The sequence below is a fragment of the Grampus griseus genome, assembly GCF_964374135.1.
Source record: "Grampus griseus genome assembly, chromosome: 9".
Taxonomy (NCBI): Eukaryota; Metazoa; Chordata; class Mammalia; order Artiodactyla; family Delphinidae; genus Grampus; species Grampus griseus.
The window spans coordinates 75,782,604-75,801,818 of record NC_139003.1 but is presented as its reverse complement, the minus strand read 5'-3'; the positions used below and the strand labels follow the sequence as shown (position 1 = coordinate 75,801,818).

The following is a 19,215-nucleotide window of genomic DNA, read 5'->3' as shown; positions in this document are numbered from 1 at the left end:
TCTTTGGAGAAATAACTGTTTAGGTCTTCTGCCCATTTCTTGACTGGGTTTTTTTTTCCCCCTGGATATTTAGCTGTATGAGCTGTTTGTGTGTTTATCTATTCTTTCATGGTTGACTGCACAAAGAAGTTTTATTTTATAAATTAAATGGGACATGAGGTAGGAGGCCATACCTTTTCACTTTCAGTATCCAGAGCTGATGTAGCTTCATCCAACAGTAGGATTTGGGGGTGTCGGATGAGGGCTCGGGCAATAGCAATCCTCTGTTTTTGACCTCCTGAAAGCTGAGTCCCCTTATCTCCCACTCTTGTTTCATATTTCTGCAAGTTAGCCATTAGTAAAGTTAATAAAGTTCTAGCTCAGAAAAATTCTAATGACATATTGAATAAACTTTTACTTCTTAACACTTGACAGTTCTAATTATAAGAAAAAATTACTTAGAATCACTAAAAAGTTTCTGTAACAACTACCAAGTTGTCCATTTAATTTTTTTTAACAGGACATTCATTTTCAAAATCAAACTAGAAAATTAATGACCTTAGTTTTCAATGGTATGCTGCAACAAATTCTCCAATTCCTACCATTATCAAAATGTCAGTTGATCTGCTATCATTGGAGTCCTAAAATGGTTACATGTTAGTGTTTAAGGTATAACATTTTTTATTTGAAATATTCACATGACTCACATGGAGCCTATTCTTTTTTAAACTCATTCATTCACTTAAATATTTACCAGCTACCTATTATGCCAGAACTGTGGGAAGTATAAAAATGAATTAGTCTGTGTTCCTACCCTTAAGGAATATATAATCAAGAGAAAAAAAATATATACACAGCACTCAATATAAGATCAAGTTCCTAGTCACTGTGAAAATTGTTTCACTGAACTCTTAGTTTTCAAATATATATTGATTTCACTGCAATTTGGCTATAGTCATAACTGCTAATAATGAGGTAATAAATAGGGAGTGTTGGGGACCATGGAAATTGGAGAGTACAGTCCTCTCCAAAGAAATGAAACACTAAAGAAAAACAACCTTATACCAAAATTAACTCAAAATGGAGTGTGAACTTAAAAGTAAAATGTAAAACCATAAATTCAGAAAATAGTGGAGAAAAATCTTCAGGACCAAGGGCTAGGCAAAGAGTTTTCGGACTTGACATCAAAAGCACAGTCTGTAAAAGGAAAAAATGAATTGGACCTCATCAAAATTAAAAACCGAAGCTCTGAAAAAGACCCCATTAAAAGGATGAAAAAATAAGCTACAAACTGGGAGAAAATATTTGCAAACTACATTTCCAACACAGGACTAGTAACATGAATATATAAAAATCTGTCAAAACTCAACAGTAAAAAATAATCCAATTAGAAAATGGGCAAAAGACATGAAAAGACATTTCACCAAAGAGGAAATATAGATGGCAAATAACTATATAAAAAAATGTTCAACATCCTCTGCCATTAGGAAATGCAAATTAAAACCACAGTAAGATATCACTGTACACCTATCAGGATGGTAGAAAAAACAGTGGCAACAGCAAATGGTGGCAAAGATTCAGAGCAACTGTATCCCTCCCTCATACTTGCTGGTGGGAAAATGAAATGGCAGGGCCACCTTGGAAAACAGTTGAGCAGTTTCTTATAAAGTTAAGCAATTAACATATGGTCTAGCAATTGTGCTCCTGGGCATTTATCGCAGAGAAATAAAAATTTAGGGTCACACTAAAGCCTGTACACAAGTATTTATAGCAGCTTTACTCTTAATAGCCCAAACGGAAACAACCTGGATGTGGTTCAACAGGTGACTAGTTAAAAAAGCTGAGGACCATATGGTAGCTCTATTTTTACTTTTTGTAAGGAACCTCCAATACTGTTCTCCATAGTGGCTGTACCAATCTACATTCCCACGAACAGTGCAAGAGGGTTCCCTTTTCTCTACAAAACAGAAATAAGAGTTACAGATGTAGAAAATAAATTTATGGTTACCAGCGGGTAAGGGGAGGGGGATAAATTGGGAGATTGGGATTGACATATACACACTACTGTATATAAAATCGATAACTAATTAGGACCTCCTGTATAGCACAGGGAACTCTACTCAGTACTCTGTAATGGCCTATATGGGAAAAGAATCTAAAAGAGTGGATAAATGTATATGCATAAGTGATTCACTTGGCTGTACACCAGAAACTAACACAGCATTTTGTAAACCAACTATACCCCAATAAAAATTTAAAAAGCTGTGGGCCATCCAGACCATGGAGCCATCCGACTCAGTGATAAAAAGGCATGAACTGTTGTGTATACAGTTATACACAACAGCTTCAGGGAATTATGCTGAGGGAAAAAGCTAATCTCAGAAGGTTATATACTGTACATATGTTTACATAACATTCTTAAAGTATAAGATTACAGAAATGGAGAACAGTTAGTGGTTGCCAGGGGTCGTGGGGAGTAAGGGCAGGGAGAAGGGGTGTGTGGCTATAAAAGGGCAAAATGAGGAATCTGTGGTGATGAAAACGTTCCATATCTTGACAGGGGTAGTGGATACATGAGTCTACACACGCAGTAAAATTGCGTAGAACTACAAACGTATCCAAATGCAGACAAGTATAATAAAACTGGGGAAGTCTGAGCAAGGTAAGTGGATTGTATCAAAATTAGTATCCTGGTTGCAATACCCTATTAGTTTTGCAAGATGTCATTGGAGGAAACTGGGTCAAGGGTACACAAGATCTCTGTATTCCTTACAACTGCACATGAATCTATAATTATCTCAAAATAAAATGTTTAAAAAAGAAAGTACTGTAAGGAATAAAGCAAACATGGCTACAGTACGAACGCAGCCCTCAAGCACCTGTTTGAGGTGACTTAACATCACCTCGTTTGCTTCTCACGACATTTGTACAAGGTAGACACCATGCCTAATTTTCCCATTTACCAGTAAGGAAACTTGGTATCATGGACTTCAGTGTCTTGTTCAAGGTCACAGTGCTAGTACAGAGGCAAGTTCTGTTGCAAGACTTTGAAGTATAACTTTGGGAACTGTTGGAGGAGGAAAACAGTTTGCAGTTGATTCTGGTATCAGCCTAGGAAGCTACCAGTTCACTTACTTTGGGTAAAGTCTCGATGAAAGGATGGATGTTGGCTGCTTTGGCGGCACTCACAATTTCAGGCATCTTTACAGACCGGCTGTTGTCTCCATAGGCAATGTTGTCGGCAATGCTGCAGTCAAACAGGATGGGCTCCTGGGACACAATTCCGAGTTGGGCTCTGAGCCACTGGATGTTGAGTTTCTTTGCTTCTTGACCATCTAGGAGCTGAAAACCAAAGTCCACAAACTATAAGAAGGGCTTAAGAAACAAACAACTAAACAGTAAGTTACTAGGAGGACTGTTGCACGTGGGCATCAGCAGTTTGTGAAATACCAACCCTCACAGCCTGTAAGCTCTTACAGTGCTGGAGGCCAACACAGCCAACAAAACGATTTCTTATTGTTGTTAACTAGGCCATCCCTTTCTTGTTCTACCTGGTAAAATGGCGGCACATTTGGCGCCATCTTTCCACAGTTCTTTCTCTGCTTCCTACCTTGCCCTCATCCAGGCAAATGTACCATCCTCTGCCTTTAAGAAGTATGCAGTTAGGTGTCCTGCGCCTATCTGCTGTCGCCTGAACAACTGCAACCTTTCACCTTGACTGTATCCCCCTCCTCCAGGCACACCAGGACAAAAAGCAGATCAGCATGGCCCCAGATTTTGAAAGTTGGTTATCTCCTCTCCTACCTCTACCTCTCTTTCATTTGAGAACTACCAGCCTTCAACTCCCCCCATTTCTCTTTTTGATGGCACTAAAGGACAAGAGATCAGTGGAAAGTGGACAAGCTCAAAGGGCAGTATCTTTGTCTTTGGAAAACTGGCTTTGTTGATGGTGGTTTTGATGATTTTTTTGTTTGCCGTAAGCAGGAGGCATGATGCTTCTAGAGGAGCCTTGTGATGTGCTAACTGAGAATACAGCTTCCAGCAATGCAAAGGGCATGGTGAAGAAATACAAGTCCAACTAGTCTTGCCCTCTAAAGAAATTCCCACTGTGGTATTAGCACAGCACACCTACAGAGTATTGTTGAGCTGGTTTGCCCGTATTCATACCTTCAGAGTAATTGTAATAGTGGAAGCATAAGATTTCCCCCAAAGAAACAACTCAACAAGGTTTAACATTCTGGTGACTGTCTAAATGGGGGTGGGCTTCCTGGGCTACGTCAGTGGGTACCATCCCAAGGTAATGGGAAATGCAGGCATTATTGCTAAGAGCCAAGTCTCCACTCATGGAAGAGGGCCAGGGGCCAGACACCACAACATCAATGCTGAAAGCCAAATATGAGAGGGCTGGAGTACCGGTTAGAGAGAGATGGCAAAGGCAAGAGGAGGGGAGGGAGTCCTGGGCGTCTACTCAGAACTCTGGCAGGACTGTGCGGCTTACCTTTACAACCCAGGAGGCGACTGAGTGTTCACGCAGGAGACGCCAGCTGGCTCAGAAGGCCCAGGGCAGGGCACAGATCAACTTCACGCTCAGTACTTTCTGAACTACTCAGTTCCTGACGTTCTACCCTACCGTCCCCATATATCTGCCGGACTGTGGGTGCCACCTTGGGGTTTAGAGAATGGTGGTCCTCGTATCAGTTAGGATTATAGGTCTTGTTCAGTTTTTTCTAATATTATGGGAATATTGGTTTAGCCACTTGAAATACTGCCTTAAATCAAGTTACTAATTTAAGAAAGTGTGCTCACCACTGTTCCAGCAGAGGGGTCGTAGAACCGCTCCAGGAGCTGGACCACCGTGCTCTTCCCACAGCCGCTGCTGCCCACCAGGGCCAGCGTCTGGCCCTTCTTCACCTCGAGGCTCAGCCCCTGAAGCACGGGCACATTTGGCCGCGTGGGATAGTTGAACACGACTTCATTAAGTGTCACGTTTCCTTCAAACTTATCCTAAAAAATAGGTATTTTTATGTTGCTATTGTAATTGGTCTGATAATGACTGAAATAAAAAGTATAATTTCAAGGCCTTCCCTGGTGGCGCAGTGCTTAAGAATCTGCCTGCCAATGCAGGGGACACGGGTTCGAGCCCTGGTCCGGGAAGATCCCACGTGCCATGGAGATACAACCCCCGTGCGCCGCAACTACTGAGCCCGTGAGCCGCAACTAATGAAGCCCATGCGCCTAGAATCCGTGTTCTGCAACACAAGAAGCCACCGCAATGAGAAGCCCGCGCACCGCAACGAAGAGCAGCTCCCGCTCGCCACAACTGGAGAAAGCCCGCGTGCAGCAATGAGGACCCAATGCAGCCAAAAATAAATTTAAAAAAAAAAAGTAGAATTCCAAGGAAGCTTTACCAAACACTATAGCAGAGAAACATACAATGCATATTCAGTACAGGTACTGGCACCAGTTAGTACTGGTAGCAAGTTGTTACATGAAATGAAGATGGGAGCCGGGGGTACAGGTTAAAGACAGTCATATTACAGAGTTGTTAACTAAACTCAAAATTTCTGGTTCATTGAAGACAAATATTTAGCTTTCCCAACTGATGATTTTGTGGCTGGAGCCAAGTCAATGGCCCAAGGCTCAGAGGCTTAGCGATTTAGAGCAGTTTCTACCTGCCGTCTCAGTGGACAGCCCTTGCCTGCAGCCCTGGTGGCCTCTTTATCTCCCTCACTTGGGCACAGCTATTTTCTCAGAACAGGAAGTACCTGGTGAAGTTCCAGAACGGTTGTGCTAAGTCCCCATCGCTTTACCCACGCTGCTTCGCCTGCATTAAAACGTGCAGCGGCTTGTGTTAGGCAAGGAACACAAAGAACACTGAGATCTAAGTTTGGGGACAGTAAAGGATTATTCCTCCTACTCTGAATAAAGTGGCCTTCTCACCAGTCGTAACGCTGTGATGACAATTATGTGATGAAAGTCAAATTGCTAACGCAGTTACACACAGAGCTACAGGCACATACCTTCCATGCAGAAGTGACTCACAATTTTCATGGAAATGATTCAGTTCTAGTACATCTGGATTTGGGGGTTCTTTACTTTTGACGTGCTCATCCTTGCAACCCCCTATGGAATTTGAAAATGCCAGGAAAGTTGGCCAAATATTATTAGCCTTGTAACTATCACAAAGCCAGTGAAGTGAATGTCAGTGTAATCACTACAAATTTATCCTGTGGTTGCAACTGCCAACTAAAAATTGCCACTTGCCATCTGCCTCTACAAGGACAGAGTTACAAACTGCGGCAGCCGCCAGCCTTCAGCACCCCCTGAAAGGAGTCCAGGGTGGAGATCAGGAATGAGGCGCTCTGTGCTCTGGGAAAAACTGGCAGGACAGGCCTTCAGATAGTTAGGTATTTTCAGGAGAAGATTTTATGAACCCAATTTCTTGCATCTTCTCGTACCTAGACAAGCACTACAGTCGTTAATGGGGGCATCTGCTCCTTATGAGCAGCAGCAAGGCTCTCCCAAAATGCGTGCTTCACTGCACGTGCCCCCTTCACTAACATCCTATGGAACTCTGACGTTCCCCCTCCCTCGTAGGAGCAGTTTCTCCGAGCTCTCTGAGATGCTGTCTCCCAGGCTGCAGTCCTCATTCTGCCCGAATAAAACTTAACTCACAACTCTCACGTTGTGCCTTTTTTTTTTTTTTTTTTTCAGTCGACATGATCTAGCAGACAGCAAACATTTAGGAAAAAATTAACCAAGTGCTGATCAGACAGCAGGGAACTCACAGGTCTCAGGCCTTCCTCACTGTGGCTGTCAATCAAAGGTTGTCTTTCAAACAGGCTGAATAAGTGCGCTGCAGACAGCTTGGCTTTAGCGTAGTCTGGAGCAAAGGAACTCGCGTGTCCTAGAGCCACGGCGCCCAACACGATCGCTGAAAACACCCTAGATGGGAGCAGAAGAATTTCAAACATTAATTTATATAATTCAGCCCCGAGATGTCTCAAAGCCCAAAGACTTACTGCTGGCCAGTACTGATGTTTTCGCTCCCTTACTAATCCCCCTCCTCCCTCCCCCGCACATCGCTAGAAAATTCCAGGACCAAAGGAGACCCAGAGGGGAGGCGGCACCCGCTGCCTGAGGGTCTCCTTTTTCTCTACTGCTTTCTGGCTTCCTTTAGGAGCTTCTCATTTCCTAGATTTCATGTAACTTGGTAAAGCTCTCCTCTCTCAGGAAGCGTCTGCTAACAGAATCTTGAGTTGTGATCTCAGGTAATTCTAGTAACAACACACATACCCCGTTCAGACTTGAGGGAACTGAAGCTCTGGGGGCTGAAGGGACTTGATCAGTACCAGACAAGGAGTGAGGTTTCCTCCTGACCCTACAGCCCTGATCTCCAGGGTGTGGTTTCTTCTGCAGCCCCGCACAAACAATAATCATCGTCCCTGTGGTTAAAGAATTCTTACTGGGCAAAATAAGCCTTTACTACAAATAGCTTTTCTCTTACAAGTAAAAGAACTATTGCTATGACCCTGAAAAAACAATTAAGCTAACGGTCTATTCTCCAATTAAAAGAATGCATATGGATTATAACTTCTAGGAGGAACTAAAGATTCTGAGATTTGCGCCTCCACAAAGCTATTCACTTTGGGCACCAGAGCTCCCTAGAGAGAGGGGACAGTAGGAAAATCTCTAATAGAGAACTTAAAAAAACTTCCCCCAAACTTCTAAACCTAAGATTTTGGGGGGAAACTATTTTAATTTTTATTTTTTTTGGTCTCTTTGAGCTACACACAAATAAGAGAGACGAAAGTTTCCACAAGTTTGAAAAAATTAAATAAATTCCATGCACTGAATATTTTCTGCTTTGCTTCTGTATCCCTGATACACACCAGATAAATAATTCTGGATTGGGTGTGTCAGGGCATTTGGCTCCTTGTTTTGGTTTGTAATTTAATACATTATTTTTTTAATTCTTTTTTTTAATTGTAGTTGATTTACAATGCTGTATTAATTACTGCTGTGCAGCAAAGTGTAAATCTAAGGTATTAAAATGTATTTTAAGTACACGGTGGGTGGGGGGAATGGTGGGTAGAGTAAGGCTCTCCCTTAAATATTTGATGAGGTTAATTATCAAAAATCACATTTTAGAAGAGTGATGAACAACTCACATGTAGCTAGCTGCCTAGCTTTCCTGTACAGCCTGTAATGCAGCTTTAGTATGAAAGATTTTAAAAGCTATCTTCCAATTATCCAGAATTTAACATTTTAATGATAAAACAGTTTTTAAAAGCAGGGCCGATTTTTTCATTGGTATTTTTCTAGACAATGAATGTCTCCAAGTGGTAATTCCCAGCTGGCTATTTCCATCTGTCCCTTCAAAACCACTTTCTACTCTCCCGTCTCTATCTTATACCATCCCCGATGCCTGACAGGCTGACCTTCAGGGTTTGCATCAAAAGGTTTTCTGGTCCTCTGGCTCCCGATGGGGTTTGGCAAGGAATAGCATAGCAGGAAAGGAGGCTGGAGGAGTGGGACCAGGCCGTTTGTTGTGTCGGTCTCTTTCCCGTTGGAGAGGTGTGGTGTTGGGGTCCTTCCACCAAAGAGCACAGAAGGCCCCTGCGCTGGCTTCTGAAAATCTTTCCCTCCTCTTGCCCTTTAGGCTTAAGTAAGGTCTTAGTGGTGCCTAGCTGGGCACTGCTGACCTTAATACTTCTCACACCTTTATAAACAGACCCTTTAGCAAACTGTCCTCCATTACCCCATCTGCAGGGCCATTTGTTCCCTGCTGGGATCCTGATTGATGCAAAGATATATATTCTTTTTTCATGGTTATTTTAATTTTGGATGAAAACAAAAGTACAGCTTTTAAACACTTTCACTCTGTCCGTCTTGACCCTGGGTTTTGTTTTTTTTTTAAGTTCTTTGCTACTTTTTAAAAATCATCCCATCAGAGCAGAAATACGCCAAAGTGATCTTAAAAGCATGGCTTCCCTTTGGCAAGACTAGACTGCAATCTAATTGAATGTATTCAGCATATTTTGAAAGACCATTGGTTAGCCTTGGAAACCAAGAAAATAGGGAAGGCTAAGAGGCAAAAGTTGGCAGGGTCATCTCAGGGCTGGTTAGGGAACAGAGTGTTTACCAGACTTCAGTCAAGTGTTCCCATCCCACCGTCAAGGCCATCTTTGGTTGCCCGTAAATAGTAAGCTATTATAACCCGTTTTGGGTCCATGGTCGCCAGCAGTTTTCTAACTATGATTTATCTCTGCATTGAGAACATTTGCTGTCCTCCTGTCCTTCTATGTATTACTGAAATTCTGGTTTATGATCATTTTCATGAGCTTGGTTGATTTTAGTCCACGCAGATAATGAAACTGTCCTTGGAGTACCGACAACATTCGATTTCTGGGGTAGATTCAACTCTCTAGATGACTTCATCATAAAACAAGTTAGTTTTTCGGTCTATTCCAAACCTTTGCATAGACCTATTGAAACTTTATTATGGAATAATCTCAGCAAATTAAAAGTTACTTACAGAATAACGTCTCTGAAGTGCATATGTCCATTCACAATGAGATAGGCACCAAACCGAAAACAACCGGCATGGGAAAAATACATAAATGCTTGTGAAATACTAAAAGTAATTCCATAGATGTGTGCTTTCCGCACAGAATTCCTGAAAAGCAAATCAGTATATCTGTGACCATTATCTTCACCCTCTCTCAGCATGGCTTGTACAAAGAGCACAGCTGCTAAGTCTAGTCAACCTGTGTTTAAATTCTGCCCCCAGTTATAATTAATGTAAGTGACTTAACCTCTCTACGCATCAGTTTTCTGACTTGTAAGAGGGGAATAACCAGTATGAAACAAAATTGTTTTGAGATCTAAATAGACAATACAAACGTCTAGCACAGTACCTAGCTCATAGTGGTTGCTCAAATGATAGTCGCTGTTATTATTACACAGGAATATCTGGGAACTCAGACATGATTGTTGTTATCAAAAATAAAGGATTTCACAGTTAGGACTAAAGTTTGAATTGTCTGAATTCAGTTGTCTAATATTATTGTCTTGTCTTCTGTGATGAGTTATCGTCTCTCATATCAAAGTTCACATTTCAGATTCGGAAAAGCAGGGTCACCGAGGTTTATCTAGACCCACATCAGAAGTTCTTCCCGGAGCTAGATCCCACCATCCCCAACACAATGTGTTTTGAACCATTTCTAATTAGACCTCTTGCTATCCTCTATTAGTTTAGCTACTTTTTTTTTTTTTTCTTTTTTGTGGTACACGGGCCTCTCACTGCCGTGGCCTCTCCCATTGCGGAGCACAGGCTCCGGACGCGCAGGCCCAGCAGCCATGGCTCACGGGCCCAGCCGCTCCGCGGCACGTGGGATCCTCCTGGACCGGGGCACGAACCCGTGTCCCCTGCATCGGCAGGCGGACTCTCAACCACTGCGCCACCAGGGAAGCCCTAGCTACTTTATTTGACTTTATTATTCTAAATCCTCCAGAAGAACATTAATTTATTTATTTTCAGATTAGAAGGTAGGCACTTGGCAAGAGGAAAAATTTTAAGTATTACTGATCTGGATAGTTTAACTCCTGTGCTGTGAGCATGGTGTTACAATACTTAATGTTACTGAACAATTTACACTGCTACTGACAGATATATGTCAGACATCAAATGACCAGAAAAATGTAATAGCTGCATGAAGTATACATAACTAGGAAGGTGAATACACTGAGAAATTCAGTTATCCCTGTTCAAATATGTAAGTGTTCAAAACCATTGGTCTAGTCTACAAAGTTGTGATTCAAATTGTGTTCAATTTTGTTAGTGTTAAAACATATTCATTTATAAGGACAGGCCCTGGTTGAACACAAGCGGTAAACAGGTGCTGGAGGTTTGTCGAATTGCTCAAGTATAAACCAATGAAATAGGCTCTGTGTCTTTGTTTTCAGATTAGGACAGATCTGGTCCTCACCCAGAGAACAAAGGAAACACTTTCACCCAACAACAAATCTCATCTTTGGTTCAGTCTACACAATGCAAAGAAAATAAAGGTTTGAGCAATTCCCTAAAAGAATGTTCATCCTGAATCACCAGATGGGTTGTTTATGTCGCCTGCAGTGGTGAACAAATACTTGTGCAGCCCTCTGTACCTTTTAGCTCTTAGAGACCCAATCTTACTGTTTTTTATAAGAGATGTAAAAACCCAACCCTGTGGTCCAGTTGCATCAAAAAGTTACTTATTTTCACTGAGATAATTATTGAAAAAAATGTCATCCTTACAATCATATCACTGTTTGCAGCCGGAACAAAAATTGGAATCAATAATTCAGCCTAGGAAAACACTAGGTTCTTAATAACAATCATATGCTCATTACCTGTAAGCTCCATACAATTTTTCAACATACATTGATTCAAATTTTCTTTCCTGGGTCAAGGACACAACTGTCCTAATATTTTCTATTGCCTCTGTTGCAATCTGTAATGTAGAACAGATCATGGTTAGAAGTGGGGCTTTTACTTCTGAGATAATAAAAATATATATATGAGCCTTAGGGTTCTGTCAAAAGAAGCCCGAAGGTTGTGTTGACAGGTTTTCAATTCCTTTAAAATTTGGAAAGCAAAGGCATAATGTGTTCTTCAAGACAAGCTCCATGAAAAAACTGGCAATCTTTTTTTTTTTTTTTTTTTAATTTATGGCTGCGTTCGGTCTTTGTTGCTGCACGCAGGCTTTTCTCTAGTTGCGGCGAGCGGGGGCTACTCTTCGTTGCGGTGCGCGGGCTTTTCATTGCAGTGGCTTCTCTTGTTGCGGAACACGGGCTCTAGGCGCACGGGCTTCAGTAGTTGTGGCACACGGGCTCAGTAGTTGAGGCTCGCGGGCTCTAGAGCACAGGGTCAGTAGTTGTGGCACACGGGTTTAGTTGCTCCGCGGCATGTGGAATCTTCCTGGACCAGGGCTCGAACCCACGTCCCCTGCATTGGCAGGTGGATTCTTAACCACTGCGCCACGAGGAAAGCCCCCTATCTTTATTATAAATGAAACATCTAACAGTAATTATAGCCAGACTAGAGAGTACTTATTGGCTTTTACTCTGTGCCAGGTATTACCTCCTTTGACAACACTGTGAGGTTCATGTTCTTATTCCTGTTTGCACAGGTGAGGACCCGAGGCACAGAGAAGTGAAGTGACTTGCCTAAGACTCTAGAGTTAATAAGTAGGCAGGATAATAGGATCCCTATAAGGCTATCTATCTGATGCCAAGTCCATGTTCTTAACCCATTATGCTCTTCTGCTTCCCCTGCTTTGTAATTTACACATGGAGAAACTAGTTGTTAGGACTTTACACTCAACTCTTGATTTTTTGATCACGGTTTAAGTGCTTTGAGGGTTAATTCTGGCTCAGCAGGCCCCTAATCTCAGTCATCAGGCAGGACCTGAGTCAAGAGGGTGAATCTGCAGCCTCCCTCCCCTCCTCCCAGCCCAGCAATCACACCCTCATTACTAAGCCTTTTCCGGAAAATGAAAATGGGAAGTTACCCAAATCCCCATGCTCTTGAACCGTGATTAATCTGCACCCAGGTCAATGAGAACTTTTTTTTTTTTTTGAGAAAACAGTGATGTTGTGGGGGAGGGTGGTATCCAAGACCTTTCTAACCCTCATTTTGGGTTAATCAGGAGTTTACTGAGTAAACAAAATTGAACTGTGATTGAATTGCTGATAATTAACATTTAAAATTTCCAATCTCTCATTTAAAAAAACCCAAACCCTTATCAGGTTAAAGTAGTTACTAAAAATATTTCAGACTGATCAGTCTGAGTTATTAATTCTCTGATCCCTGGAACGACAATGTATTAGCTGAAAGGAACCCGGGACATCATCTGGTACAATTTCTCACGTTACAGAAGTGGAAAGTGAAGACCAGAGAAGTGGGGGGTCTTCTCCAGTATGATATACTGAGCGGCCGCAAGGCCAGGATGGAAGGTCTAAGGTGGTGTTTTGTCTGCCAAGCTGCTCCGTTCTAACTGCCCTACTCCTGCCAAAACTCTGGCAACGTTCAGCGTCATTAGCCATTTTTAATAGAAGTAAGATTCTATTATCTTAACTAGACTCAAGATGTTTTCTTTCATGTGACTAGTCTAAGAAAAATTGATCTTCATTCTACCTGCTGACAATCTCCCTTCTGAAATGTGAAAAGCGGTAGGGTTCTGGAGGAGAAAGGAAACGAACACTACAGGGTGTTTTTCCAGTAGTTAGTTGTGACAAGCAGAAATCAAGGAAATGATGCCCTAAAGCAGGGGTCCCCAACCCCCGGGCCGCAGACCAGTACCGGTCCATGGCCTGTTAGGAACCAGGCCGCACAGCAGGAGATGAGTGGCAGGAAAGCGGAGCAAAGCTCCATCTGCCTCTCCCCATCGCTCGCATTACCGCCTGAACTACCCACCCCCCCAGTCCCTCTCCGTGGAAAAAGTGTCTTCCACGAAACCAGTCCCTGGTGCCAAAAAGGTTGGGGCCCACTGCCCTAAAGTACCCACAGCCAGCAGCCAAGAGGATCTTCAGGGACTCTGGGTACCCGAGAGCTTAGGTGTGGGAATCATGCTAACTGCTTTCTAACCCATGAGCGAGACATACTATCTGTCCCACCTTGCGTAACCGTAATTGTATTAAGGCCTATGCAGTATTGTCTGTGAAAGGGCTTTGCAAGTGTTGTGCTATAGAAACTATCACAATTTATATACACCGTCTGCTTCACCTCCTAATGTTTCAATATAGTATAATATTTACACAAATAAGGGTAAAAAAATTCCCGGCTGTTATCTACATTTAAACATTTAAATACATGTACGTGTAAATAAAATGTTTATATGCATATCTAGACACAGTTAAACCCATATGAAGAGGTAATATAGTAAAGAACTTTGAAATTAGACCAGGATTTGAATCCCAGCCATGCCTTTAACTTGTTTCATTCTCAGGTTCCACATTTGTAAAACTGGTGTGACATTAGTATTTGCCTCATAGGATTATTGTGAGGATGAGTTGGTACATATAAATACTTAGAACAATAATTGGCACAACGTTAAGTGTGTGCCCAATTGCCATTATAATTAGAACCAGAAATCAGAGCATTACTGTCCTCTGGTGGCTGCCTAGCTTAATTAACTATAGAAATCACAGCCAAGAACAGGACTGTCTTTTAAGTACTGGCAAATGTCCTACTTTGAACAATACACTTATAATTCTCTGCCTTAAGGACTCTTCATCTGTAAAACAGGGGTAACTTTTGTCCTAATAATGGCATCGGTATACAAAGTAAAAGGTAAAATGAACTTTGAAAATTCAGAAATTTTCTGAATATAACACCTTCTATAGGATTAAAAGCTTTACATTAATTATCCCATTTTCAAGTTCTAGGCATTGACACAGTAAAATATTTCATACACAGCGTTGACCATGATTAGTTGTAGGAAGCACTAACATCATTAAAACATGCATGTTGTAATAAATCAATCAAATAAAACCCATGTCTAAAAACCACACTTATACCAACTGAAGCCGTATTTGACCCACCTTTCCAACAGTTTCCAGTTCTTCTTTATCTCTTTTGGCATTTCCAGCCAGCAATTTCATTTCAACAATTCCTGATACAGCAATAATTGGAACAACCGATAACATCAAAAGGGTTAATTGCCAACCATAGACAAATGCTATGATGATACCAGTTCCAAGGTTAGCTGTGTTCTGTGCAATTAAAGCCAACCTGGTCCCAGTGGCCTGGAAGAGCAAAAGAAGAGAGGCAGCTGTATTTTAAGTTGCAAATCCATGAGCTGCAGCCTTCAGCTTCCCGGTCAGAACCACGAGAGAGGGATCTGTGCCTGTACTAACATTTGCTCCCTTTTGTTACAATAAACCCAAGACACCTGTGGGTAACTTGGGAGGCTCTGCAGGTTTTTCCTCATGCCGTTCAGCTCTCCTTGCTCTCCTGCCCATACGGATTCAGCACTGCTGAAGCAAGTCATCAGCTGCTCTGCTCTGGGGAGAGGCTGTGGGGCGCACACTTCTTCATGAAGGCAACGTTCAAAGAGGAAACACACCCCGGGCACTCTGGTCATTTTAAAGCCTGTTCGCTTCAGATGTGTGAGAGGGAGATTCACGAGCCCCAAGAGACCATCTGTTACCCAGGGTACAGACCCTAGGAGACCATCCCCCCGTAAAGCATGCATAAAGATGAAGTCCTGTTTGCACCAGTGAGAAAATGAGGGCCCTCACAGGGACACTGCAGGGGACTTGCTGCTCTCCTGCGCTATGGGGAAGCAGTGAGTTCCCGGGTAACAGACCTCAGCTCCAGAGCTGGGGAGGGAAGCCAGGAAGACGGCCGCACTCCCTGGAGCCAGTTATTGGTTAGGGTTGGGCATGTGACCCAAATTAGTCTTAATTAGATGTAAGAGAAGGGTGTTTGGCAGTCGAGGCCTAGGTGTGCGCTCTCTTTCGCTGGATGGGAAACAAGGAAGCTTGTAGCTATGGTTGCTCCTGGCAGCCACCCTGTGGCCACGAGGGAACGAGCCTCAGGGTGAAGCCAACCCTGAGGACTGAAAGCCACTCAGAGCCAACAGACAGAAGGCACCTGAGTCCTTCGGGCCACTTGTGAGCCCTGAAGTCCAACCTTCCTCTTTATTGTTTAGGCCAGTTTGACTTTTCTGTTATTTGCAGCTGAAGGCAGCTTAAAGGTCGCAGCTATGCCATATGTTTATTCCAAACCATGTTAAAGAAAAACAGTAGTAGAGTGCAGTCTACATACCCCTTGGACTTGGGAGGCATCTATCGCAAGTCTCGTAGAAAGTGCACCAGTACTGTTTTTATGATCATCAAACCAGCTCATGTCCTATGGCACAAAATACACCTTTAAATTCATTCCAAATTAAAACAAGCAGAGAAAATCAGATGAAACATCCCAAACATTCAATGCTGAGGAAATATGCACACCTAACTTGGGTGTTAGAGTTGAGGGGAGACCTACCTCCCATGCAGTGGGGAGCTCTAGTCCCTGCCTCGAGCATACACCTCGGAGCCCCACCAGGATGCAACCTCCATCCCCACCTGCATCGGGCTCTGCTGTGCTGGGAAAGCACACTGACCGGGGCGGGGCTTATCCAGATTGCAGCTGTGCTCGCTGCCAGCTTCCCCGGAGCCCGAGCCCGTGGGTGGGTCCATCACCCAGTCCTCACAACTTGTACTACGGATACTTCCGTAGTATCCTGATGGGGTGGTGTCTCTCACAAAGGAGTTGTGCTGGACACGGTGGAGTTGTGCTGGACACGGCTCTTTCTTGCAAATTCTAGGCATGAGATCATCAGCCCTGGTTTCTCACCACGTTTTTGTTTTGTTTTGTTTGAAGCAAGGATTAAAAGAGTCTATCTTAGATATGATTTTAATTATAAGCCACTCATCCACAGCATCTTTAAGCTTCATATAAAGTAATTTTTCCTCCATAGCAACAGTTTAAAAGACACTGAAAGAGGTCTGCAAATTCAGACTTGCACAAAATATGATACCTGCTCTGTGCCCTTTTGTGAACAGGAATGTCATCGATTCCTATCAATTGGTTGGACAATATTCCGGCCCTCTCTTAAGCCTTCTCTATAAAAATAGAGAATTCATGTTTGCACATTTTCCCACATGTCCTACACTGGGCTGTGACCTTCCCAAGAGGGCAGATAAGGCATTTTATAGGCCCAGCTACTAGCACACTGTCTGGTACCTAGTGGGTAATGACTGAGTGAATTAACAAGTGAATTAACGTGAAAGCAGAGCTCTAACAAACTCAATTACCAACATTTGGTAAAACCTATAGTTAGTATGGTCAATCGTGGGACAGGAACACTGCCAACCACCCTCTCCTTTGTGGAAAGGCATCCTGGAGTCTCAAATGACTCACCAGGGCCTGCGTAGAATCCAGAAAACAGATACAGGTCCTTGAAATGATAGTATCCACATGGATAGAGATAGTTGCAAAATTAGCCCCCAAAGTGACCTAAATTCAGCCTACTCCCACGAAAACCCTGAGAGTTCTTTGGATACTGAAGGACCAGGACAATTAGCTGGGCCCTGACCAGTCCTTGCATGAACACCTGGGACACACAACACGCAGGGCAGCACGCCAGCCAGAACAGGAAGAGGCTTGAAAGGGAAGAACGGCTCCCGAGCACACACCTACCTGTCTCAGCATTGCTTTAAAAGCCATGGACCGCAGCCTTGTGGTGAGGATCTCGCCAGCCTTCCCAAATGTGAAGCCCTGGGCGAGAAGAAAGGCTTTTGTCCCTTTTGATGATCACAAGCGTTCTGACACAAGTGGGTGTATTCGCATGGATTTCTATAATATTTATTTATCAATCAACTATTCAAATAACAAAGTCTATGACCAGATACTAATTCAAAGTCCTAACTTAAAGTACATGTACTGCTAGATGTAAGCTATTATATATGGAATGGATAAACAGCAAGGACCTACTGTACAGCACAGAGAACTATATTCAGTATCCTATGATAAACCATAATGGAAAGGAATATTAAAAAAAGAATGTTTATATATGTATAACCAAATCACTTTGCTGTACAGCACAAATTAACACATTGTAAATCAACTATACTTCCATAAAAAAAATTTTTAATTCATATACTTCTAAATCATTGGTATACAATAGAATCCTAAAACCAAAACCCTTAGAAGTATCTAGTTCTGGCTTCTGAAGCATTCTAAATAGACTTCCTTTTCAAAACTCTCAAGGACAACATCTCAGTGAGAAGAATACTGTACTTAATTACAACGTTCAGTGTGTTCCTAATGCTTTAAGCAAATCACTCTCCAACAGAAGTAACAAAATTCTATGCAGGGATGCGTTTTGGCTCCTGTAGTGTAGCGGAGGGAGGATGTCTGGAGTATCAAGCTCCAGATGAGTTTGCTGCTTCCCCGTCACATCTCCACCTGCTCTCAGATTAGCGAACAATTAGGCTACTCCTCCCCCAGCATCCTTGCCAGACACCTTCCCTCTTTCTAATTATATCCTGTTCAAACTGGAGACCTGACCAGATGTCCAGAGCTGGGTTTGCTCCCCAGGCACTGGCATGGGTGTGAGCCTCCAGCCACGCTGAGTGTTGGGGTGGGCACGTGGGGTGCTCTCTGGGGAGGATGCATCCAAGGTCTTCACTAAACCAAGAGGATCGGTGGTCAGTGCTCAGGGTGAGTCCACCCCAGGGCTCCAGGCCTAGACTGCCCTGGTCTCCTCCCGCCTTTGCTGGCAGATCGCTCAAGGCCCGTGAGGGCTCCATAGTTCCGTCCATCAGCCCACTGTTGGTGCGTCATATGTATGCTCTACTCCCTAACACACCAGGGCTTGCGGCTGCATTGGACATGGAGTTGCTACGAGCAAGGCTCTGATTTCTAAATAAAAAGCTAGGCTTCCTTTTACCACTGGCTCAACAATAATCAAAGAGAAGCACACTGGGCATGACTAGGAAATATTCTGTGGCCTCAATGGATTGTACTAGAAAGGCCTGTGTGTACTGGAAAGGCACTGAGTTAAAGAGACAAAAGAAATTTGGTAAAAGTCTAGGTAGACAAGCACAACCAGAGGGAAGTATACTAGTTCATTTTGTCCGGGTCTACAATATCTAAATGCAATATAATGTGCATTCTTTCAAACAGTTCATCAAGTAAGGAAGAAAATATCAGAGAAGTTACTTGATATTATATGAAGAGTAACAAAAAGAGAATACTGGGCTTCCCTGGTGGCGCAGTGGTTAAGAAGTCGCCTGCCAATGCAGGGGACACAGGTTTGATCCCTGGTCCGGGAAGATCTCACATGCCGCAGAACAGCTAAGCCCATGTGCCACAACTACTGAAGCCCACGAGCCACAACTACTGAAGCCTGCATGCCTAGATCCCGTGCTGCACAACAAGAGAAGCCACTGCAATGAGAAGCCCGTGCACCACACGAAGAGTAGCCCCTACTCGCCGCAACTAGAGAAAGCCCGTGTACAGCAACGGAGACCCAACGCAGCCAAAAATAAAATAAATAAATTTATAAAAAAAAAAAGAGAGAGAGAGAATGCTATTGTACTGATTTTTTTTCCAGTTTATGACTAGTTGAGTTTAACTGGGACTTATGTTGTCCTGTGAATTCAAGTCTCTTTTGTCTTTGGTAATGAATGTTTGCTGAGGGC

The 19,215-nt window shown here is 43.0% G+C and overlaps 1 protein-coding gene across 1 annotated transcript in view; it reads right to left on the bottom strand.

Annotated features, from left to right (window-relative positions):
* ABCB4 (ATP binding cassette subfamily B member 4) overlaps positions 1-19,215 on the bottom strand; it is a 74,199-nt gene that overhangs the window by 7,991 nt on the left and 46,993 nt on the right. The window contains exons 18-26 of the mRNA XM_082662566.1: positions 17,210-17,287; positions 15,794-15,877; positions 14,566-14,769; positions 11,374-11,474; positions 9,518-9,658; positions 6,768-6,924; positions 4,786-4,983; positions 3,115-3,321; positions 174-320 (exon numbers count right to left, since the gene is read on the bottom strand). Of these exons, the coding sequence (XP_082518692.1) occupies positions 174-320; positions 3,115-3,321; positions 4,786-4,983; positions 6,768-6,924; positions 9,518-9,658; positions 11,374-11,474; positions 14,566-14,769; positions 15,794-15,877; positions 17,210-17,287 (1,317 nt within the window). The remainder of the gene's footprint in view (positions 1-173; positions 321-3,114; positions 3,322-4,785; positions 4,984-6,767; positions 6,925-9,517; positions 9,659-11,373; positions 11,475-14,565; positions 14,770-15,793; positions 15,878-17,209; positions 17,288-19,215) is intronic.